The sequence below is a fragment of the Capra hircus genome, chromosome 2, assembly GCF_001704415.2.
Source record: "Capra hircus breed San Clemente chromosome 2, ASM170441v1, whole genome shotgun sequence".
NCBI lineage: Eukaryota > Metazoa > Chordata > Mammalia > Artiodactyla > Bovidae > Capra > Capra hircus.
Window position 1 is genome coordinate 1023046 of NC_030809.1, and position 23276 is coordinate 1046321.

At 58.2% G+C, this 23276-nt stretch overlaps 2 protein-coding genes across 2 annotated transcripts in view; one reads left to right on the plus strand and one right to left on the minus strand.

Moving 5' to 3' along the window:
• LOC108638510 (collagen alpha-1(I) chain-like) lies at nucleotides 820–6165 on the minus strand. Its single transcript, XM_018066210.1, has 3 exons — nucleotides 6097–6165; nucleotides 2800–2905; nucleotides 820–1784 (listed from the first exon to the last, which is right to left on the minus strand). The coding sequence occupies exons 1-3, from the start codon at nucleotides 6163–6165 to the stop codon at nucleotides 820–822; spliced, it is 1140 nt and encodes a 379-aa protein (XP_017921699.1).
• LOC108637086 (rho guanine nucleotide exchange factor 10-like protein) overlaps nucleotides 1475–23276 on the plus strand; it is a gene marked incomplete at its 3' end in the record, with an annotated part of 50690 nt that continues 28888 nt past the window's right edge. The window contains 1 exon segment of the mRNA XM_018054718.1: nucleotides 1475–1566.

Sequence of the window (23276 nt, forward strand, 5' to 3'; positions counted from 1 at the left end):
TGCTCAACAGATATTAACTGGCTGCACACTCTGAGCCGTGTTGCCCTGGGCCTGGGGGTTAGGATGACTCTGTGAACAGCTCTTAAGACAAGCTCTATGGGGTTTATGTTCTCTTGTGGAGACGGACAATAAACAAGCGACCCCAACAATGAGGGAGATGATTTCAGAGAGCGCGGACTGGTGTGGCCTGTCTCGCTCAACGGCAGAGGCCTGTTATCTGTGTCTCCTCCTTGTTGAGGGGGCAGGGCCGCGGTCTCTCTGGTTGCTTGTTTCATTCCTAGCCCCTAAGACTGCTGCTACTGCTACTGCTAAGTCACTTCAGTCATGTCTGACTCTGTGTGACCCCACCAGGCTCCCCCGTCCCTGGGGTTCTCCAGGCCAGAACACTGGAGTGGGTTGCCATTTCTTTCTCCAATGCATGGAAGTGAAAAGTGAAAAGGAAGTCACTCAGTCGTGTCCGACTCTTCACGACCCCATAGACTGCAGCCCACCAGGCCCCTAAGACTGGTGCCTGCCAAACAGGGAGTAGTTAAAAGAAAAAAATAGTGGGTTTTTTTTTTTTTTTTTTCTGATTGTTTGAATGAATAAACACAGGCCAACACAGACTCCAGCCTGCGTAACACCTGTGCCCTTTGGAGGCTGCAAAACTCATCATTATCAACCCGAGTAATTGCTGATAAGCCTGAGTGTGAATTTCTTTGCAAATAGGGAGGTAGCAGGGCAGTGTTTAACAACAGGAATAATCTTAATTAATGGCCTGATAGCTGTAATTAATTGCATCATATCCGGAGGTGTCTTTGGATTTCTGAGGGGGAGTAACTAGTGTTTGGCAGCTTTGGGAGCTGGAAGGGAGCGGTGTGCTAGGGTCTCGGGTCTACCACTTCCTTGCTGGGTGGGCTTTGCCAAGCCACAGCTCCAAGCCGCGGATTTCTCGTCAGGAAAATGGAGCCACATGGCAGGCTGGATGCTGAGCTCAGAGCCCTCAGTGCCTGCCGCTGCCAGTGCTGTGGTCCTGAGGCTGTTACCAGAAACGTGCGCGGGGCTGGCCGGAGCCCTCAGGAGGCCCCTCTGCGGCTGAGACTGGATGGGGGCCATCGCAGGTCTGCCTTTTCGTCTGGGGCCGGCCCAGGCATCCTCACCCTGGGGGAGAGCCCGGGGCAGACTCCTGGAAGGAGGAGAAGCAAGGATGGGCGCGAGAGCCCTCCCGGGAGGCCTGGGAGGGCGAGGCGACGCGCGGTGGGCGGTGAGGGAGTGGGGCCCTGTGTGACCCGGGGGCCCTGCGGGCGGGCGGGGTGCGAGCCGCGCGGCCGCGGGGGAGCTCCGGGCGCGGCTCGGGGCGCCCGGCGCGCAGGGGTTAAGCGGTGACCTCAGCCGCGGCCGCGCGGGGGGCCGGGGCGGCGCCGAGCGCGGGGCGGCGGCGGCGGGAGCCGGGCGGCGTGACCTCGCGGCGGCGGCGGCGGCGGCGCGGGGCGGGGCCGGCCCGGCCATGGGCGCCCGCGGCCGCCGGGCAGCTGAGGCGCGGCCGCCGGCGCCTTTGTGAGCGGCGCGGACAACAAAGGCCGAGCGGTGAGTGAGTGCGGCCCGCGGCGGGCGAGGCTCCGCGGCCGCGAGACCCCGGGCGGCGGCCCCGCGGGCGCCCCCGCGCCACCCGGGCGGTCCACCCCGCGTCCCCGGGGGGCCGCCCGCGCGTGTCCGGGCGTGTCTCCGCGCGGCTCCGTGCCTCTGGGCCGGCTCCGGGCGCCGCGGCTTCTGTCTGAGTGTGGGGGTCAGCCCTGGGTCCTGCGCTGCCGGCACCCCCGAGCGGGCTCCCCGTGGCCGGCGTGGCCTTTGTGCATCAGCGCGTGCGTGTGGGCGTGCGTGTGTCTGGGTGAGCCTGTGTGTGTCTGTGTGCCTGTGCGGGTGTCTGTGTGTGAGCGTGTGTGTCTATGTGTGTGTGTGTCTGTGTGTGTGAGCATGTGTGTGTCTATGTGCCTGTGTGTGTCTGTGTGTGAGCATGTGTGTGTCTATGTGCCTGAGTGTGTCTCTGTTTTTTTTTGTGTCTGTGTGTGTGAGCATGTGTGTGTCTATGTGCCTGAGTGTGTCTCTGTTTTTTTTTGTGTCTGTGTGTGTGAGCATGTGTGTGTCTATGTGCCTGAGTGTGTCTCTGTTTTTTGTGTGTGTCTGTGTGTGTGAGCGTGTGTCTCTGTGTGTCTGTGTGTGTGAGCGTGTGTGTCTCTGTGTGTCTCTGTGTGTGAGCGTGTGTGTCTCTGTGCCTGTGTGTGTCTCTGTATGTGTCTATGTGTCTGTGTATGTTTTTTGTGTGTGTGTCTCTCTGTGTGTTTCTGTGTCTCTGTGTGTGTCTCTGTGTGTGTCTGTGTGAGCGTGTGTGTCTGTGTATGTCTCTGTGTCTATGTGTCTGTATATTTTGTTTGTGTGTCTCTGTGTGTGTATGTGTCTCTGTGTGTGTGTGTGTCTGTGTGTGAGCGTGTGTGTCTCTGTGTGTCTCTGTGTGTGAGCGTGTGTGTCTATGTGCCTGTGTGTGTCTCTGTGTGTGTCTGTGTGAGCGTGTGTGTCTGTGTGCCTGTGTGTGTCTCTGTATGTGTCTATGTCTGTATATTTTGTGTGTGTGTCTCTGTGTCTCTGTGTGTGTCTGTGTGTGTGTGTGTCTCTGTGTGTGTGTCTGTGTGTGTGTGTCTCTGTGTGTGTGGCAGGCTCTGTGGGGACAGCTCGGGAATTCTCACTCGCACCCAGCGCTTCCCTCCCTCTGGTTCCCACAGGCCTTTAGGTCCTGCTGTCCCTGTGGTTGGGCTCCCCGCGCACCGGGGGTCCCGGGATTGGGAGGGGCCAGGGAGCGCTCTTCTTGTTTCTGCTCCTGCCGGCCTCTCCCACCCTGGAGCCCTGCCTGGAGGCGGAGCAGGGCGGCCTCCTGGAGGAGGAGAGTGTGGGAGGCAGGCGAGGACGTCGGGGTCGGGGCCGCGGGGAGGCCACGGCCGGAGCGCAGTCAGGCCTGGCCTCTGCTGGAGGCGGAAGACGTGTGTCCGGGGTGGGAAGGCGAAGACCAGCCTCCTGGGCCCCCGGGCTGGTCCTGACACGGAGGCGCCCCTGACGCAGCGGAGCCAGGGGGCAGTGCTTCCTGCCTGTCCCAGGCCGGGACCCTGGGCAGGGGGTCAGGAAGCCCCCGAGGCAGGGTCCTCGCGCCCTGCGGGGCGTGGTGGTGGGGAGGGGTCCCTGGCGCTGAGACTGGCTCAGAGCCCTCGGCCCTGCCGGGGCTTCCGTCGGGGGCATCCCGCCCCTCTCTGGCTGCTGCCCTCCGCTGCTCTCCAGACGCCGGGACAGAGGGCAGGCCGCGCGGCTCGCTGAGCGCTCAGCCCTTCCCTGCGGGCCTCTGTCTGTCCTCCCAGCACGGTGCCCCAGAGCGTCCGGGCTCCGGGGATGTGAGCCGCGCACCCTGTGACTGGGGTAAAACCTCTCTGAGGGGGCTCCAAACCCCTCCCGGGGCGCACGAGGCTGCCCTCCTGCCTTCCCATCAGGGCTCCCGGCTCCTTGCTGTTCCCTCTCTCAGGAAAGCTGGTCCCGTTCTCCCCTCTTCACGTCTCTCTCAGGGTCCTCCTCCTCTCTGGGCAGCAGAATTGCTGTTGGTGGCGCTCGTAGAGCCCTCACTGTGGCCGAGTGGGTTTTTACCTGCCCTCCCCCCGCCCGTGGACCTGTAAGCCGGCGAGAGCAGGGTCCAGGTCTGTCCTGATCACCAGGCCTGACGCACAGGAGGTGCTCAGTAAACCGGTGCTGATTACAGGGATCACCAGGAACTGATGGTTCCTAAATTGTGCTGTTTCTCAGTTTAGCTTTGAAGGGGTGTGGGGATTCCACTTGGCGGACTTCCTGGGGCCCTGGTACCAGGTTCATTTAAGAGGAGGGCCCACTGGGTTCCCTGGTGGCCCAGATGGTAAACAATCTGCCTGCAATTCGGGAGACCGGGGTTTGATCCCCGGGTTGGGAAGATCCCCTGGAGAAGGGAAAGGCTGCCCACTCCAGCATTCTTGCCTGGAGAATCCCATGGACAGAGGCTACAGTCCGTGGCGTCGCAGAGTCAGACACGACTGAGCGACTAACACTGTTATTTAGATAAACGGTGAGCCAACAGATAAATGAATAGATCTTTATGGAGCCTGGTGTGTGCCAAGTGCTGGGCTAGCTGGTGCGCATGGGTCATCTTTTAAACAGTGGGAAGGAGCAGAGTGGAAAGAATATAATCTTGGATTGGTTTTGAAAAGATAAAGTGGGTGATACATACCGCGTGTATGCGTATAACGGTAGCTTAGATTTACATTGCTCTTCCCATGTACTCTCTCTCTCTGTTTCTGCAACTGCTCCGATAGTTAGGCAGTGAAGCTGCTCACACCCATTTTACAGGTGAGAAAGACGAAGCTCAGCGTTTAAGTGACTGCCGAAGGTCACGGTTAGTGAAGGACTCAAGCCGGGGTCTTCCTGACTGCCCAGGCCTTGCTCTCTTCTGCAAGCTTGTCTTTAGTTTCTCTGGATTCCCGTCTGCTGTCTTTGTCCTCAAGACCGGGAAAGACAGTCAGACTCGTAGACAGGGAAGGGGCCCAGAGTTCCCCTGCCGCCCCCCTGGGCCGCCCGGGCCCAGCTCAGCTCCTTCCTTGCCGTGTGTCCCCAGAGAGTTCCTTGGTTTCTCTTTGCCTTGATGGAGGGCATTAGTGTCACTTTCCACTGGAGGCCTAGTCTGATGAGCTCCCAGAGTGGCCTGTCCCCACGCAGCCTGTGCCTGGCCCTGGGTAGTCGTGTGCTGGACTCAGTTTGTGCTGAAGTGCGAGAGCCGATTGCTAAATTTTAGCATTTTGTGAGCTGGGCTGTTAACTTGCAAGTTTATAGTATATAGTAAACTGGCTGTAGTGTGTAAATTTATACTTAAATAAATTATCCTGAAATCAAGGGTAATAAATACTCAAACTATAGTACTTCCTCATTATTTCAGTTTCTATTATTTGTGTTTGTGGTTATCTGTATCTTTTGTATGTATATACGTTTCTCTCTTTCTATATATATATATAAATATATATATAGATATGTATCTATGTATATGAATATATATATATATATAAATATATACCTATGCAAATCTCCCTCAACTTACGATGGGTCCTGATAAACCCATAGTCCGTTGAAAATTGAAGTTGAAGGAATTCCCTGATGATTCAGTGATTAGGAGTTAGTGCTTTCACTGCCAGGGCCCAGGTTCCATCCCTGGTCGGGGAACTAGGATCCTACAAGCCACATGGCATGGCCAATAAATAAATAAAATGTTAAAAAAGAAGATATCATAAGTCAAAAATGCATTTAATACACCTAACCTACATTATAGCTTCGCCTCACCTACCTTAAACAGGCTCAGAACACTCCCATTAGCCTATAGTTGGGCAAAAGCATCTAACACAAAGGCTGTTTTGTCATAGAGTATTGACTGTCTCATGCAGTTGATCGAACACTGGACTGGAAGTGAAACGCAGAATGGCTGTCTGGGTGCAGAGTGGTGGTAAGCGTCTGGGCTGTTTACCCTGGAGACCGTGGGTCTGGCCGGGAGCGGGGGCGTGCTGTCCTGCCCCGCGTCACGAGAGAGTGTTGTCCTGCACACACCGACAGCCTGGGAAGAGGCCCAGGCTCAGAATTCCAAGTGCAGTTTCCACTGAACGCGTATTGCTTTCACACCGTTGTAAGACTGAAAAATTGTAAATGGGGCCTTCGTCGGTGGGGGCTGTAACGTCTACCCAGCCGCTGCCGCCCGTCTCCTCCCAGCTCTGGGCTCAGTGATTCGCCTTGTAGCTTGAAACTGGCCACCGCGAGAGAATCGGATGGAGCAGTAAAGAACCCACCTACCAAAGCAAGAGAAGCAAGACACCTGGGTTCGATCTCTGGGTGGGCAAGGTCCCCCCGGTGGGAAATGGCAACCCACTCCAGTGTTCCTGCCTGGAGAATGTGGGCGGAGAGTTGGGCACGACCGGGCGACGGAGCACACGAGTGTTTACAGCACAGAAGCTGGGGACACTGGAAATCAAGCCACCCCTCCTTCCCCCTCTGGGGAACCAGGGGTGAGACACCCGCCTGCATGCCGTACGGCTCTGGCAGGGGCTCCCCGGGCACAGCCCCTCCCTGGAGCTGGCATTCTGGCATGGCGACACGCCATGGTCCTCACAGGAGCAGAGTGAGTGTGGCAATTCACCCGGGGGCGGGGTCTGCCGGGATGGCAGGGTTACACTGAATAAGTGGCCCTCAGATGAGCTCTGTGCTTCAGACACTGAGCGCTTACCTTCCCAGGCACGTGGGATACAGATACGTTTCAGTTAATCGAGAACCTGCTTGGCCGCTGATGGGAAAACCACACTCAAGACAGCCCAGGTATCTGGGAGGCCAAGCGGCTGGCGCGCCCGAGAGGCCATGGCCACGCTGAATAGCTCGGGGCTGGTGAAGGTGTCATGGCTGGGACGCGGGTGGCTGGCGCTGCCTGGGGCTGGCTTTGGCAGCAGTGGGCAGGACGCATCCGTATGGAGTCAGGGGCAGAGCAGAATCAGACTGTCGAATGGGCAGGCTGCAGCTCTTGGACAGTTTGAGAGCCCTGGCTGGGAGAGGGGTGTGTGCCCAGCTACATACAGGAGGGTGAGCAGAGTGCGGCAGAAGAGTGGGTGGGGAGAGGCAGGGGTCTGGGTGGAGGGAATAGCCAAGGCTGAGAAGCGTGAGCTATCGGGAGCTTAGTGAGCTAGGACTCAGTGAGCTAGGAGTCCGCAGGGCTTGCGACAGAGCAGGGCAAGTCCTGAAACTGTCTCAAGTCTGAGCGCCCAGCACCATCGGGGTACCTGCAAAGGAACCCGCCACACCTCCCCTTCCAGGGGCGTCCTGCTCTGTGGGTCACCCGCTCCCCTCAAAGTCTTCAATTTGGAGGTAGTTTCTTGTTATTCCCTAAGCTTGCTGCTACCAAGCATCTGTGGCTGGTGGACTCTTAAAAAAAGATTTCCATTTTAATATCAGGCCAAAAAAAGACAGAATTGGGAAGGTGTGTCTGCTTCCTTCTGTTCACCCCAAAGATAAAAGGAAGGGTATTATTAGGTTATTATCATTGTTATTAGCTAGGTTATTCAGTGCCTTGTTTTCCGGTGTCAGCTTGTGGCATGCGGGATCTCGTTCATTGCTCCCTGACCAGGGACTGAACCCAGGCCCCAGCACTGGAGAGCAGGGCTTAGCCGCTGGGCCGCCAGGGAGGGCCTGGTCACTCAGAGCTTTGGTCACTCAGCTGCTCCTGCCCTTCACTTAGGCAGATAATCAGGGGCTTGGATTTTAAAGACAACTCAGGCTTATATTTTATGGAAGACGTTTTTCACGCGTCGATTCATTCAACTCCCGCACTGAGCTTGCCGGTGGGTGCCATTACCCCACCTTATAGATGAGGGAGTGGGTTAGTTGCTCAATCATGTCCGACTCTTTGCAACCCCATGGACTGTAGCCCGCCAGGCTCCTCTGTCCATGGGGTTTTTCAGGCCAGAATACTGGAGTGGGTTGCCATTCCCTTCTCCAGGGGATCCTCCCAACCCAGGGATCGAATCCTGCATTGCAGGCGGATTCTTTACCATCTGAGCCCCACAGATGAGGAAACTGAGTCTTAGAAATGTTGAGTGACTTTCCCAAGGCCGCAGCGTAAGGGGCAGGAGCCAGACCCGGTGGGCCCTGAGCTCGTCCTACAGTCCCGCTCTGTTCCGTCTCCCTTCTCGCTTTGAAGAAGGGAGGCGGCGGAGACGGACACACGTCTGCACTCACACACCCTGCCCTTCACTGGAAGGGGATGTGTCTTCTCACCCACATAGCTGTGTTCATCGCCCTGCAGTTTAGGGTCAAGGCCTGGAACAGAACTCGGTGCTCAGAGGGACCGCTAGGCCTGGCGTCTGGAAAAAGCAGATAATAACGACTGGTATCTTGGAGAGCGCTGATGGCCGTAGCTCTTACTGACGCGTGGCAGGCTTGGCGGCGGGCACAGGGCTCGGAGCTCGTTCCACCCTGACGAGTGGGCTGTGTCATCAGCTCCCCTTGCAGCTCGGGTGGGTTCTCTCACCTGCCCAGAGGATCGGACACAGCCCTGGCTCTCACCCCTGTACCCTGGAGCCATGCCACTCTTTTTGGGGCCTGGCCCAGCTGTGCCCCCGAGGACCCCTGGCAGCGGGACGCACACACGGTGGGGACTCGGGGCAGGTGACAGGTCACTCGATCAGAGGTACAGGTTGTGCCCACCCTGGGTCAGAGTCTGTGCCAAGCCACGGGCTTCCCCTTTCCCCGACCTGCTGGTTTGCAAGCAGCCCTTCTGCCAAGGGGTTCATCTTGCCACCAGCCTGCTAGGAGGGCGGCTTGGTCCAGGCCTCCCCGCTGCCTTCGTGCAGGGACAGCCCTGGTCCAGGACAGGGTGGGTGGCTTGGGATGACCCCTGTGCACAGCTGCGCTTGGGGCTTGAGGCGGGGCGGTGTTTCTGGGGCTGAGCCCCCTGCTTCCCAAGAGCCTGGCCCCCGCAGGACGCCCCTCCAGCGGCTCCTGATCGGGCGCGTCTGCAAGTCCAGCCCTGAGCGGGAGGCAGGAGCCGGCTCCCGTTGCTGACCTCTCTGCACTGTTTGAAGTGGCAGGCTTGGCGTGAGCTTTAAAAATGTGGGCTTTTTATTCAATTTCCCTACGAAAACAATGGTTTAAATTAAGTAGAGGAATAACGGTCTCTGGAAATTGAAGAAGAATATTCCTGAACCCAGACATTACTCAGAACCTTTGAATTTCTTTTAAATCAGGGTTTATTTTACTTTTAAATCATGCATGTATTATGTGACCATTGACGAAAACTTGGAGAGTTCAGGGAGACTTTTTAAATCGCCCTTTGTTGCGCACCTGAAGACAGCCCCTCTCAGCACCGCGGTGTGCGGCCTCCATTTCTTCAGCGGTTCACCTGCTCAGTCGGCAGGTGCCGCTTCAGGACCCACAGAGGGCTGGGTCTGTGCCGGGCAGTGGTGCCCTGCTTCCCGCCAGGCCTCTTTCTTTGCCGCACCTGTATCTGCCCCTCTGTATCGGTTTCCTCGTCTGTAAAGTGGGGTCACACAAGCATGCTGCTCAGGACCGTGCCTCGCCCCCGCCTGAGCCTGGCAGGGTTGCCCGCCGTCGCCACAGTGAGAGGACTTGCCCCTGTGGGTCTTCTGTGCTGGCGGAGGAGGCAAAAGCCAGAGAAATCGAACAAGGCGACAGACTGAACGGCGTCATGAAACTAGTGCCGCCAAGGGAGCAGAGTGATAGGGCGGGGACAATGGGGGCGGGGACAATGGGGGCGGGGACAATGGGGGCGGGGACAATGGGGGCGGGGACAATAGGGGCGGGGATAACGGGGCGGGGATAATGGAGGCGGGGACAATAGGGGGCGGGGATAATAGGGGGGATAATGGGGAGCGGGGATAATAGGGGGGATAATGGGGGCGGGGATGACGGGGGCGGGGATAACGGGGGCGGGGGTAACGGGGGCGGGGATAATAGGGGGATAATGGGGGGCGGGGATGGTGGGGGCGTGGACAATGGGGGAGGGGATAATGGGGGGCGGGGATAACGGGGGCGGGGATAATAGGGGGGATAATGGGGGGCGGGGATGATGGGGGCGTGGACAATGGGGGCGGGGATAACGGGGGCGGGGGTAACGGTGGCGGGGATAATAGAGGGATAATGGGGGGCGGGGATGATGGGGGCGTGGACAATGGGGGAGGGGATAATGGGGCGGGGGTAATGGGGTGGGGGTGGCGGGTGGCGGGGATAATGGGGGGCAGGGATAATGGGGGCGGGGATAATGAGGGGGCGAGAAGGGGCTGCCTGTGGGACGAGTGGCGCAGAATCTGTCAGCCCGAGGCGGTCACGGGGCCTCTCTGAGGGGAGGCATTTAAGCTGAGTCTTTTTTAAAAAATGTTTTATTTTCAAATTTTGGGGCCACACCACGTGACAGGTCGGATGCTAGTCCCTGGGTCAGGTATCAAACCGTGCCCCTTGCATTGGGAGTTTGGAGTCTTAACCACTGGACCCCTGGGAAGTCCCCAAGCTGAGTCTTGAATGACAAGGGGACCCCTCTCCCAGCACAGAGCAGAGAGGAGTGTTCCAGGCAGGGGCACAGCAGATGCAAAGGCCCCGAGGCCAGAATGATCCGGCTGGTTTGCAGCAGGCGAGGGGAGGGAGCAGTGTGAGAGGCCGTGGAGGGCCCTTCTGATCACAGATCATGGCAGGAGATTGGGATCGTTAATCCAGGTGCAACAGGAAGCCGTTGGCAGTTTCCCTTTAGTTACCCGTGAATACTTTATTAATGAAATATGATCCCCAAGATTTCAGCTATTAACAGCGATGGAAAGAATTTTACCTTCTTTCAGATAATTTATTCAGAAATAAACTGAGTGCCTATGACGTGGAAGCACTGGGGTGGGTGCTGGGGGGTGAGGGCCTGACGCACGGATGGGAAAGGGGAAGCCCAGCCTGCAGGTGGCCGTGTGCCCCCAGCCGTCCCTCCAGCCCTCCACGGCCCGCTGGAGCCTCGTGGGCTCCGACGTACCTCGGGGAAACGCCCTCTGGCTGCAGGAGGAGAACCGGCCCAGGGGCTGGGTGAACTCGGGCCCAGGAGAAGCGTGAGCATGGCCTGGGTGTGAGTGGAGGCCCCGGGTCTGGAGAGAAGTCGTTGCATTCAGGTTGCTTACCAGAAAAAGAGTCAGCTGGAGTTTCTGGTGGGTTGGTCATGGGGTGGTCACCGCTTCCCTGGTGGCTCAGACAGTAAAGCGTCTGCCGCAGTGCGGGAGACCTGGGTTCGATCCCTGAGTCAGGAAGATTTCCTGGAGAAGGAAATGGCAACCCACTCCAGTATTCCTGCCTGGAAAATCCCATGGACGGAGGATCCTGGTAGGCTACAGTCCATGGGGTTGCAAAGAGTTGGACACGACTGAGTGACTTCATTTTCCTTGGTCATGAGGTGAGGGAAAGAGAGAAATCAAGAGGAGTCAAAACTTCTAGAATCTACTTTTGAATGTCTAGGTGGATGGTGATGTGATTAAAAAAAGGTGGTTCAGAGGAGGCTGGAAGCATAGCTTTGGAGAATCCAAGAATCTAATTGGGTTCGGATTTGAGAAACTGGCTGAAAAGTCCAGGCACAACGTGGGGGCCCCTTCCTTGGGTGTCAGTAGCACAGAGATGGTGCAGGCGGGACCATGCAGGGGTCAGGGGGATCCTGGAGGCTGGGAGGAGGCAGCTGGGCACTCCGGGAAGGGAGAGTGGGGTGTCCGGGAAGCCGGCACGATGCCTGGGACCTCCGCAGCGCAGAGCTGGTGGTCGCCAGGGCTGCAGGCTGTTGAGAGTGCAAGTCAGACCAGATGGAAGCACAGAGGCGGTGTGGGCCTGTATTGCAAGAGCACCTTTGGAAGACTGATGGGGCTGGAGTCTGAAGTGGGAGTGGCTGAGGGGCCAGGAGGGGACCAAGTGTCGAGATGCTGGCCAAGCAAAGAGGGGTTGGGAAAAGATGTCCTGGGGGAGGGAAGTGGGGAGACTCAAGGGGGTGGTTTGTGCTGGGGGCCAGGCCTGCTTCAAGAGGGGACAAAAACGAAAAAGGTTGTGTTTTAGCTTTTTGGCTTCACCATGAAGCATGTGGGATCTTGGTTCTCTGACCAGGTATCCTTGTCGTGCATTAGAGGTTGCAGGCTTAATCACTGGACTGCCAAGGACGTCCCCAGGAGCCTGTTCTTTAGGCAAATGAGAGAGGGTGGTCCCCGGTGTGACTAAGCAGGGGTGGTGGGCTGAGGCGCTGGGCCCTTGATGGGAGTTCAGTTCAGTCACTCAGTTGTGTCCAATACTTTGCGACCCCATGGACTGCAGCATGCCACGCCTCCCTGTTCATCACCAACTCCCGGAGTCTACCCAAACTCATGTCCATTGAGTTGGTGATGCCATCCAACCATCTCATCCTCTGTCGTCCCCTTCTCCTTCCCCCAATCTTTCCCAGCATCAGGGTCTTTTCAAATGGGTCAGTTCTTCACATCAGGTGGCCAAAGTATTGGAGCTTCAGCTTCAACATCAGTCCTTTCAATGAATATTCAGGACTGATCTCCTTCAGAATGGACTGGTTGGATCTCCTTGCAGTCCAAGTGACTCTTAAGAGTCTTCTCCAACACACAGTTCAAAAGCATCAATTCTTTGGTGCTCAGCTTCCTTTATAGTCCAACTCTCACATCTATACATGATTATTGGAAAAACCATAGTTTTGACTAGACGGACCTTTGTTGGCAAAGTAATGTCTCTGCTTTTCAATATGCTGTCTAGGTTGGTCATAGCTTTTCTTTCAAGGAGCAAGCATCTTTTAATTTCATGGTTGCAGTCACCATCTGCAGTGATTTTGGAGCCCAAGAGAAGAAAGTCTCTCACTGTTTCCATTGTTTCCCCATCTATTTGCCATGAAGTGATGGGACAGGATGCCATTATCTTAGTTTTCTGAATGTTGAGTTTTAAGTCAGCTTTTTCACTCTCCTCTTTCACTTTCATGAAGAGGCTCTTTAGTTCTTTGCTTTCTGCCATAAGGATGGTGTCATCTGCATATCTGAGGCTATTGTTATTTCTCCTGGCAATCTTGATTCCACCTTGTGCTTCTTCCAGCCCAGCATTTCTCATGATGTACTCTGCATAGAAGTTAAATAAGCAGGGTGACAATATACAGCCTTGACTTACTCTTTTCCGTATTTGGAACCCGTCTGTTGTTCCATGTCCAGTTCTAACTGTTGCTTCCTGACCTGCATACAGATTTCTCAGGAGGCAGGTCAGGTGGTCTGGTATTCCCTTGTCTTTCAGAAGTTACACAGTTTTCCATCCCAGCTCCTTGATGGGACAAGGGATGCTTTTAGGAAATGGGAGATGGGGTAGATTTGGATTGTACAGAAGGAAGGTTGGAGACAGTCCCAATGGACAGCCTCACGTTTCTCAATAAAGCCTTGAGCGGAGGGTGGAGAGGTCAGGGCCCACCAGGACTGTGAGGGTGAGCATGGGCAGGGTGCGGGCCCCCCGGGAGAGGTCATTCGGTAGCCCCTGAAGGAACGGGCAGAGATGCCTCTGACCCCCGTTGTGTGGTGAGAAGGGAGCAGGGAGGTCAGCGGCTGGTCTGAGATGGCTCAGTGGGGCTGAGCCCCCGTTCCCTGACTCCACGGGGTCCGTGTTCTCCAGGGCACTGGGTGCTGGGTCGCGGGACATGGGTGGCAGATGAGGGCAGTGTCTGAGCCGGTCAGGAGTGTGGTGTCCAGGCGCTCGGAGGACCCTGCGGCAGAAGGTCAGCACCCCGTCACGCCCCCCTCCCACTTGCCTTCCCCAGAGGTCAAGTGCAAGGAGCCCCCTTTTCCTGCCAGACCGAACTCCGCCCCCGGGGGGGATTGACTCCCCGAGCCCTCACCACGGGTGAGCTGCGGGTGCTGTTCCTGTGCTAACTCTGCAGGGGGAGAGGGAGAGGCCCGAGAGGTGAGGTGCCCCGCGGCAGGGGGTGAGGGCACGCAGCCAGCGAGCCGGCCGCCTTCCCCCAGGGCTGCCCAGCTTGCACAGGCCGCCTCCCCCCAGGGCTGCCCAGCTTGCACAGGCCGCCTCCCCCCAGGGCTGCCCAGCTTGCACAGGCCGCCTCCCCCCAGGGCTGCCCAGCTTGCACAGGCCGCCTCCCCCCAGGGCTGCCCAGCTTGCACAGGCCGCCTCCCCCCAGGGCTGCCCAGCTTGCACAGGCCGCCTCCCCCCAGGGCTGCCCAGCTTGCACAGGCCGCCTCCCCCCAGGGCTGCCCAGCTTGCACAGGAGGACCGGAGCTCAGGATCGGTTACCTTGCTGTTGTTTGCTTGTCCTCGCGTTCCTCCCCGCCTGGGCCTGGCGCGTTTGTGTCCGACACTTACCAGGAGCCGGGTGCTGGGCTCGCAGCTAGAGATGAGCGAGGAACAGCGGCCACGTGTCTGGGGCGGGTGTGGGGCCGGAAGGTGACTGATGGGGGGTGCGCCTGACCCGGCAGAGGTGCTCAGGGAACTACCCCGGGGTTGGGGGGGGCTGGGCAGAGGTGCTCAGGGAACTACCCCGGGGTTGGGGGGGGCTGGGCAGAGGTGCTCAGGGAACTACCCCGGGGTTGGGGGGGGCTGGGCAGAGGTGCTCAGGGAACTACCCCGGGGTTGGGGGGGGCTGGGCAGAGGTGCTCAGGGAACTACCCCGGGGTGGGGGTGGGGCTGGGCAGAGGTGCTCAGGGAACTACCCCGGGGTTCGGGGGGGCTGGGCAGAGGTGCTCAGGGAACTACCCCGGGGTTGGGGGGGGCTGGGCAGAGGTGCTCAGGGAACTACCCCGGGGTTGGGGGGGGCTGGGCAGAGGTGCTCAGGGAACTACCCCGGGGTGGGGGTGGGGCTGGGCAGAGGTGCTCAGGGAACTACCCCGGGGTTGGGGGGGGCTGGGCAGAGGTGCTCAGGGAACTACCCTGGGGTGGGGGTGGGGCTGGGCGGAGCAGGGAGTTGGTGCAAGGAGAGGAGGTGGCCCTGGTGTGCTCAGGGGCTGGGTGAGTGCACTGTGCCTCCCGCCTGGCAGGGGAGGTGTGGCCCAGGGCTCCGCCTGAGAACCCACCGTCTCACTAGGAGCTCACAGTTCAAGAGTTTCAGTCTGGGGAGGGATGTGATCAGTGTGCTCAGAACTTTCTGTCCTGGGTGGAGACTGCCTTGGGAGGGACAGGCGAGGCCAGGGAGGCCTTAGGGCTGTCGCAGGCTCTCTGACTCCTGGGTCATTGTTCGAGCTCTGCTGCCTCCTCTGCGCTTCCCAAACTCTGCTCACTTCCCTTGACTAAAGAGGTTCCTGAGACGCAGAGAGGTTAAGCAACTTGCCTGAGGCCACACAGCATGGCAGGGCACCCAGGTGCTGGTTCCTCAGCCGGAGTCTCAAGGGTGGAAGCAGGTGGTGAGTAACTTGCAGAGAGGGGCTCGCCGGAGTGCCACGGACCATCATCATCCGCAGGCCCCCTCGTGCCTTTAAGTGTTGCCCTTTGGCCTCTCAGAGGACGGGTGGTGCCCCTGGGGGGCCGGGGGAGGAGCTGGGTCACTGCTGGTAGCTGGGAACCTGCCTTCCCAGTAGCTGGAGCCGTGTTTAAGCAGTTTCCTGGGGCATTGGCTTCCTCCCCAGTGAGTGATTGGAAAACTCTCAGGCTGGGCCAGGTCATGTGAGGCCTGCAGGGGCGGGGGGCGGTCTCAGGGCGGAGGGGGCTGGGGGCCCCCGGCTGTGTATTACTGATGCCAGGAAGAGGCCTCCTCCTGGGGGCGGGGAGACATGGGGAGGAGGTCCCAGGGCCCGGTCACTTGGGGCGGCTGTCTCGGCTCTCTGGAGTCTTGCTTTGCCCCACCTGTGAGGCAGGGATGGTACTAAACGTGCTTCCAAGGGAGTGAACACATAAGCAGTGTTTGCTGAATGTGCCTGGCCGCACGCGTTGTCCTCTTTTGGCTCTCTGTGGCAATCTTTTCAGGTTTGTAGGGTTATTATCTCCATTTTACAGATGGGGCAGCTGAAGATCAGAGAGGGTAAGTAATTTGCCCAAAGTCACACAGCTCATCAGTGACGGAACGTAAACCTTGGTGTGCCGGGCTCTGGAGCCTCCCCTTGAAGCCCCTCTGGGCCCCATCAGACTTCCTTGGCAAATCGCCTGATGGAGTCCCGAGGGGCTTCTGCTTTCTGGCCACCCCACTTTGGGGGCACCCCAAATCTGGTCCAGCCCCTTGAGCTTTATCACGAGGCCTCGGAGCCCCAGTGGCCCGAAGCCCCTTGGTCGTCATTTCAGGAGCTTCCCAGGTGGCTCAGGGGTGAAGAATCTGCCTGCCGATGCAGCAGACGCGGGTTCGATCCCTGGGTAGGGAAGATCCCCTGGAGAAGGGAATGACAACCCACTCCAGTATTCTTGCCTGGGATTCCGTGGACAGAGGAGCCTGGCAGGTACAGTCCACGGGGTCACAGAGAGTCGGACACGACTGCAGGACTAAACAGCAGCGTCATTTCACAGCCACTTGGGGGCAGCATTTCAGAGAGTCTGACCCTCTGCTCTTTCACCGCGCAGGGCCTCAGGAAGAGCCCTGGGCTGGGAGCCCAGCACCTGGGTTCTACTCCCACCCCTTCCTCAAACCAGCCAGGAGAGCTTGGGCGACATTTCACCCTACCCCTGACTTCACCCTCAGCCTCAGTTTTCTCTTCTGCAAAATGGGCAGATGGAGAATCTAGGGTCTCTTAATTTACAAGTGTGAGGTTTCTGGTTTCCGGGAGTCTGCAACAATCAGGCGTTTGCCACTTTCCTCCTACTTCCCATTCTCTGTCCCTTGAGGGGAAGGGGGGACTGGATTGAGAAAACCTCTCAGGGAGCCGTACAGTTAGATAGCGCTTATGGTGTGAGCACTGACGGGGCACCTCTGTGTACCTGGCCTGGAGCGGGCCGCTTTATGTGTAACTGAGCGGCAGGCTCCCTGATACCGCGGAGGTGGGTGTTATTGGCTACGCTGCAGATGTGAAAAGTGAGGTCTAAAGAGTTTGGCTGACTTTCCCGAGGGCCACGCCATAGTTACCTGCATGCGAGGGCTGGACTTAAACGCCCAGGGGCAGCGCTGGGGGTCTGTGGGGGATCGTCTTGCCTCTCAGCCCATCATATGGAGGTTTGGGCAAAACCTGCCCTCTGGGTCCCACCCTGTCCACCCACCCTGGAGCAGTGGTGATGGGGGCCCGATCTGCAAACCCTCGCTGGATGAGTCACAGTGGAGATGTTGATGGGACCACGTCCGGGAGAGCAAAACCGCGCTTAGTCCGCTGTTGGCCAGAGCTCAGCCTCACGGGCAGCCCGGCCCTGGAGTGCAGGCCGCGACCGTGTACAGAGTCCGGGGAGAGCTGGGGGGTGGTGGGGGCTGAGGGTGGGACAGTGGGGTTTAGGACTGGAAGGGCCTTCTGGGACTATCCAGTCGCCGCTCCTGATTTTACATACGGGACATCTTAGCCTGGAGAAGGGCTGTGGCCTGCCCCGGGGCCCACAGCCAGTAGCGGCAGACCCAAGAGCCGCAGAGGAGTGGGAAGCTGGATTCTCAGCCGCGCCTCCTGGGCGCGCTCACAGGGGTGACTTCCTCCTCCCACTTCCCGCCCCCTGTCCCCCCATCCCCCGGCCTCCCATCAGAAGCCCTAGAGCAAGAACAATGATAGTAAATGAGGGATCTTTTTTTACTAAGGATTTCTGCTGCAATTTTCTTTTTAAAAATTGGAGTATAATTGCTTGGCAGTGCTGTGTTAGTTCCTGCTGAACGGTGTGAACCAGCTGTGTGCACACACATCTCCGTCTTCAGCCTGCCTCCCGCCGCCCATCCCACCCCCAGGCCACCCCAGGGCTCCGCGCTGAGCTCCCGGGTGGGTGGCGCAGCAGCCTCCCGCCGGCTGCCTCCCGCGTGGCAGTGCGCATGCTTCGGTCCCGCCTCCCCGTTCGCCGCCCCCTCCCCTCCCCTCACTGCGTTTGCGGTCTGTCCTCTGTCTTGCTGAGAGGAACCCTGTAAGCACGCTGGGTGCCGTGGGGACCCTGGAGGCGGCTGCAGGCTCACCACCCGCCCCCCCCCCCCCCCGCCCCCCAAGCCCTGTGACTTTGGGCACGGCCTGTAATCCTCTCGGCCTCGAGCTTGCTTCGTCTGTGTCACGGTTTAAGCAGACTCTGGAGCCCTAGCGCTTTGATTTCTGCTCTGGTGCTTCCTGGTCTGACCACCGAACACGTTTGTTTTTGTTTTTGGTTTTTTTTGCAGTAAGACTCTGTTAGCGTATTTCAGGACACAGGTGTTCCCCCAGAGCGCTTGTGCAGATGGAGAAACGCTGATGTCGGTGGTTTCCCAGGACGGTTTAAACTCAGGCTCTGCGGACTGATGGCTCAGTTTGGGGAGCCTCCCTACTGAGCTTGATAATGAGACCTTCTCCCGTCTCCCTGGGATCCATACCAAACTGTTTCTGCTCCTTCCATTTTCTGAGGCCCCTTCCTCCCTGGAGCGCGAGGCGCTGTATCACCGTCCGTGGTGGAGACGGCAGGAGTCTTCCGAGTAAAGCCATGCTGTCTTCCAGGGGCCATAGGGCTGGCTGAGGTGCTCCGCTCACCTGGAGCAGACTCGGAGGAGGGGAGGCAGGTGGCCGGGCCATGGGGAGGCTGGAGCGCGGGCCCCTGGCTGCCGGGCTGGCTCTGCCCCTCACTCGTTGCTGACCGTGGACAAGACGCAGGCCTCAGTCCCCACACCCGTGCGATACGCGGCTGTGTGCAGTGCTTTGCTTATCCCCTGCAGGGCTGATGCTCTGAGCAGTGGGTGCACTTCACATGGCATGCAGGATAGCGCCCTGACCAGGGGTCAAAGCTGCGTCCCCTGCAGTGGAAGCACAGATTCTTAACCAGGGAAGTCCGTGGGAGTGGGCACAGTTGGTGCCTTCCCTTGCTGGGTTCTTGGAATCATCCAAGATGCCCTGGTTTTCTTTTTTTGACCATGCCATGTGGCTTGCAGAATCTCGCTTCCTGGATCAGGCATTGAACCTGGGCCCAGAGTCCTAACCACGAGGCCACCAGGGAACTCCTAAGATGTGCAGATGGGAACTTTTCTCTCTCAAGATGTTAGATGTGCCTGAAGGTGCCGGACGCAAGCAGGTGCCCTGAGCACCCTGGGGACCAGGAGTCAGTAATTCTCATATGTTCGTGCCGCCATCGCCCTGACAGCCTGCAAAGAGTGCCCATTCTTGAGCCTCACCCCAGGAGACTGTAAGCTTGTAGGTTGGGGTTGGACCTTAGAATCTACATTTTAAAAAGTCCCGCTTTCATTCAGGTTGTTCTGAAGTCAGTAGTCCAGGGGCCACACTTTGAAAAGGGCTGTTAGACTCTCTGAGTCGAAGTAGACTTAGGAGCCTGACAACCTGCCAGGCGTGGTGCTGGCTCCATGTGACCCTTCCCTGGTCACAGCCTTCAGTCGCCAGCTACTCTGCTTCCCACAAGCTCACATTTCCCAAGCCTGGCCAATTATCAGCATCTCCAGGAAGCTTTAGAACAAAATGTGAATTCTTGAATCTAGCAAGAGAGTTCCAGAAAAACATCTATTTCTGCTTTATTGACTATGCCAAAGCCTTTGACTGTGTGGATCACAATAAACTGCGGAAAATTCTGAACGAGATGGAACTACCAGACCACCTAACCTGCCTCTTGAGAAATCTGTATGCAGGTCAGGAAGCAACAGTTAGAACTGGACATGGAACAACAGACTGGTTCCAAATAGGAAAAGGAGTGTGTCAAGGCTGTACATTGTCACCCTGCTTATTTAACTTCTATGCAGAAGTGAGAAACGCTGGACTGGAAGAAACACAAGCTGGAATCAAGATGGCCGGGAGAAATCTCAATAACCTCAGATATGCAGATGACACCACCCTTATGGCAGAAAGTGAAGAGGAGCTAAAAAGCCTCTTGATGAAAGTGAAAGAGGAGAGTGAAAAAGTTGGCTTAAAGCTCAACATTCAGAAAACGAAGATCATGGCATCTGGTCCCATCACTTCATGGGAAATAGATGGGGAAACAGTGAAAACAGTGTCAGACTTTGTTTTTGGGGGGCTCCAAAATCACTGCAGATGGTGACTGCAGCCATGAAATTAAAAGACGCTTACTCCTTGGAAGAAAAGTTATGACCAACCTAGATAGTATATTGAAAAGCAGAGACATTACTTTGCCGACTAAGGTCCGTCTGGTCAAGGCTATGGTTTTTCCACTGGTCATGTATGGATGTGAGAGTTGGACTGTGAAGAAGGCTGAGCACCGAAGAATTGATGCATTTGAACTGTGGTGTTGGAGAATACTCTTGAGAGTCCCTTGGACTGCAAGGAGATCCAACCAGTCCATTCTGAAGGAGATCAGCCCTGGGATTTCTTTGGAAGGACTGATGCTAAAGCTGAAAGTCCAGTACTTTGGCCACCTCATGTGAAGAGTTGACTCATTGGAAAAGACTCTGATGCTGGGAGGGATTGGGGGCAGGAGGAGAAGGGGCCGACAGAGGATGAGATGGCTGGATGGCATCACGGACTGGATGGACATGAGTCTGAGTGAACTCCGGGAGATGGTGATGGACAGGGAAGCCTGGCGTGCTGTGATTCGTGGGGTCGCAGAGTTGGACACGACTGAGCGACTGAACTGAACTGAACTGAACTGAACCCTTAGCGATTCTAACCCAGCAGATCTTGGCTGGGATCAGAGGTCACCGTGTCTAGAAAGCTCTCCAGGTCTTTTTTTCAGTTGCTTGTCATTCTCTGATACAGTGGTCTAGGCCCGGGGAGGTGTTCAGGACATGACTGTGAGGTCAGACGCGGCCTCGGACACCACGTCATGCGTGCCACAGCCTGGTGAAGGGGCAGAGCCATCGCATAGGGATGTTCAGCCAGATGGGAGACGTGTCTAGGAAACGACTGGGTCAGACTAACACCTGGGCAAAGCTGGCTGTTGCTGTCCCGTCGCGCAGTCATGTCCGACTCTTTGTGACCCATGGGCTGCAGCACGCCAGGCTTCCCTGTCCTTCCCTATCTCCCTGAGCTTGTTCAAAGTTAGGTCCATTGAGTCGATGATGCCATCCAACCGTCTCTGCCTCTGTCTGGCCTCCCTGGTAAATTCCAGATGGAAGCAGAGCCCTGAGACCAGAGGCCTTGGGTCACTACTTGTGGACCCCTGTCATTTTTCATTCACTTGTCATTTTATCTACCCATCCATCCACCCATGCATCCATCCATGCACCCATGGATCTAATGCACCTGTTTCTTTACCCATCCGCCCATCGCTCTTGAATCCCTCCCATGTGCGGAGGGCTGCACTGGGCACCGGACGGACGGATGTGGAAAGCACCGTCTCTGCCCTCAAGGAGCTCGCTGTCTGGTGGGGGAGTCGGAAAACAAAGCAAATGATTCCAGTCCGGAGAGTTAGTCTCTCCGAGGGGTGAGTGGCTGGCTCCCCCAGTGGGCCTCTCGGAAGATTTCCCTGAAGTTGGCTTGTGTTAAGGTTCAAAATGTAGACGGGCGGGTCCCAGGCAGATGACACAGGGCACGGCTTCCAGGCCGAGAAAGGGTCGGGGGGAGGCAGGTCAGTCTCACGTCCGCAGCTGCCTCCCTCGGTCCCGGCCTCCCCTTCACAGGCCCACACTGGTTTCCAGGGCCTTTTGGAAATGGATCATCATCTGAGGGGCTTGGAGTCTTCAGAGCCGGCTGCTGCAGGCAGGGCTTCTCACTCGTCTGTAGGGTCATGGGAGGGACCTTCCTTCCTCCACCAGCCTGGGCCTGGGGGCCTGGAGGGACTGGGGTCCATCACCCCTCCTGGCCCAGCTCCCTACCCCTCCCACTTCACGTCCCCACTTGGTTTGAGTTCTCAGGGCTGAGTGATTCAGGCAGGCCTGATGCCCTGGAAGATTTGGGTCATAAGCAGGTGAATATTAACCACGGAGTCTACTCCCAGGGAAAACCTGTTTGGGCTGGCTGCCTGGAGGACCGCCAGGCTCTGCGCCTCCCACCCACCTGAGGGGCGGGATGGGCGAGCACCCTCCAGCAGGGGAAGGGGCAGGTGCTCCGTTCCCCATGACCGCGTTCGCCTGGCGCTCCTGTCCCGCGGTCAGCAGCGATGGTGTCTGGGGAGGAAACCGAGGCACAGCGAAGGCAGGAGGTCTGCCTCAGTCTGAACAGCCGGGGCGGGGGGGCCTGGAGCTGGGCCGCGAGGGTCTCCCAGCAAAGCCCTGCTTTCCACACTGGGCCCCCAGCGGTTTCTCCACTGCCCTGGGGCCGCGCCGCAGTGCTGAGGTCTGCTCTCTGGCTCCGCTGAGCCGGGGCCTCAGGGTCTCCTTCTGCCAGGTGGGGGCAGGCTGGCGTGGGCTCCCTGGCAGGCGGGGCCAGGCCCAGGGCACCCGGATGTAGTGATTCTGCAGGTAGAACCCCAGGGAGCTCTTCTTTGCAATGTGCAGAGCTCTCCTGGGGCCTGGGCATGGCTGTGGGACTGACCGCTCGGCCAATCACCTAAGCCTTCTCTTGGGGACCCTGCACAAGGGGGACACCCAGGCCCCCCATCCCTGTCCTCCGGGAGCCGACCTGCAAGCAGGAATGAGGGCGTAGGGTGGGGGCTTCAGGAGCTGGTCTCGCTAGCTTTGTGAGCACGGGCAGTGCCTTCATCTGGCTTAGCTTCCACAGCTCCCTCTGAAAGATGGGAACTATACCTCATGCCTCATCAGGCCATTGTTGGGGTGGGGTGAGACTGTTCCCAAAGCTCCTGGTGTAAAGTCGGTACTCAGCTGCGCACCCTCCTCAGGCCCTCAGCGGCTAGTCGTCTCAGGCTGAGAGTGGCCCGCAGGTCTGACAGGAGCTTCCTGGTGAGGCCCGCAGCCCTGGAGTGTGGGATTGTCCTGCAGGCATTGGGGATGGGGTGGAAGAGGGTCCGCTCTGCAGCAGGACGGGGGGATGTGGGTCAAGCTTTGTCCAGGAGGGAGCGGGAGGCTGCCTTTGGCTTGGCCCTCCCCCCCAAGCCCCGTGGGCAGTAGCAGCCCCAGACCCTTGGCCCTTCTCCCAGACCAGACAGTCAGAGCGTGGGAGAGGAAGTGACTTGTCCTGCGCTGGTGGGAGTTCGTGGCAGAGACAGCCTGACCCCTCGCCCAAGGCCCACGGGTCCTGCCACTGCTCTGTCAGTTGCTGGGGCCCGGGCCTGCCCTAGAGCTGGCTGAGACCCGGGTATTCTGGGCCGTGTGACTCACAGGCTGGGCCTGCCTCCACCAGCGTGCTTTGGGTATCCCTTTCTTTGCTTTGCCTTAATAAGGTTTCCCGCGGTGCTCACCCGTGCTTTCCTGGGGCCTGGCGGGGCAGTGGCTTCACCCCGGGAAACGTGTCCTGGGGGGCTGCTGGACGGCCTGGGCTCAAACCTGGGGAAGTTTGGAGGGGGGTGGGCTCTCTGCTCTCCAGCTGCCTGACTTCGGGCAGGTCGCCGTGCTTCTCTGAGCCCCCGCTTTCTGGCTTGGTTCAGTCCCCCCCACATTTATTGAACCGCTGTTGGCTGCTAGATGTGGCGCTAGGCCTTTCGGGTAGAGCAGCAAGCAGACTCAGCCGCGGGGCTCTGGGAGCCTCGAGAGAGAGCAGCCCGTCCCGTGGGGACCGGGCTGGTCCATCCCGAAGCGCGCATGAAGCCCCGCACCCAGCTCCTGGTTTTACTAGAAGCTCCGCAGTCCAGTGAGTCCG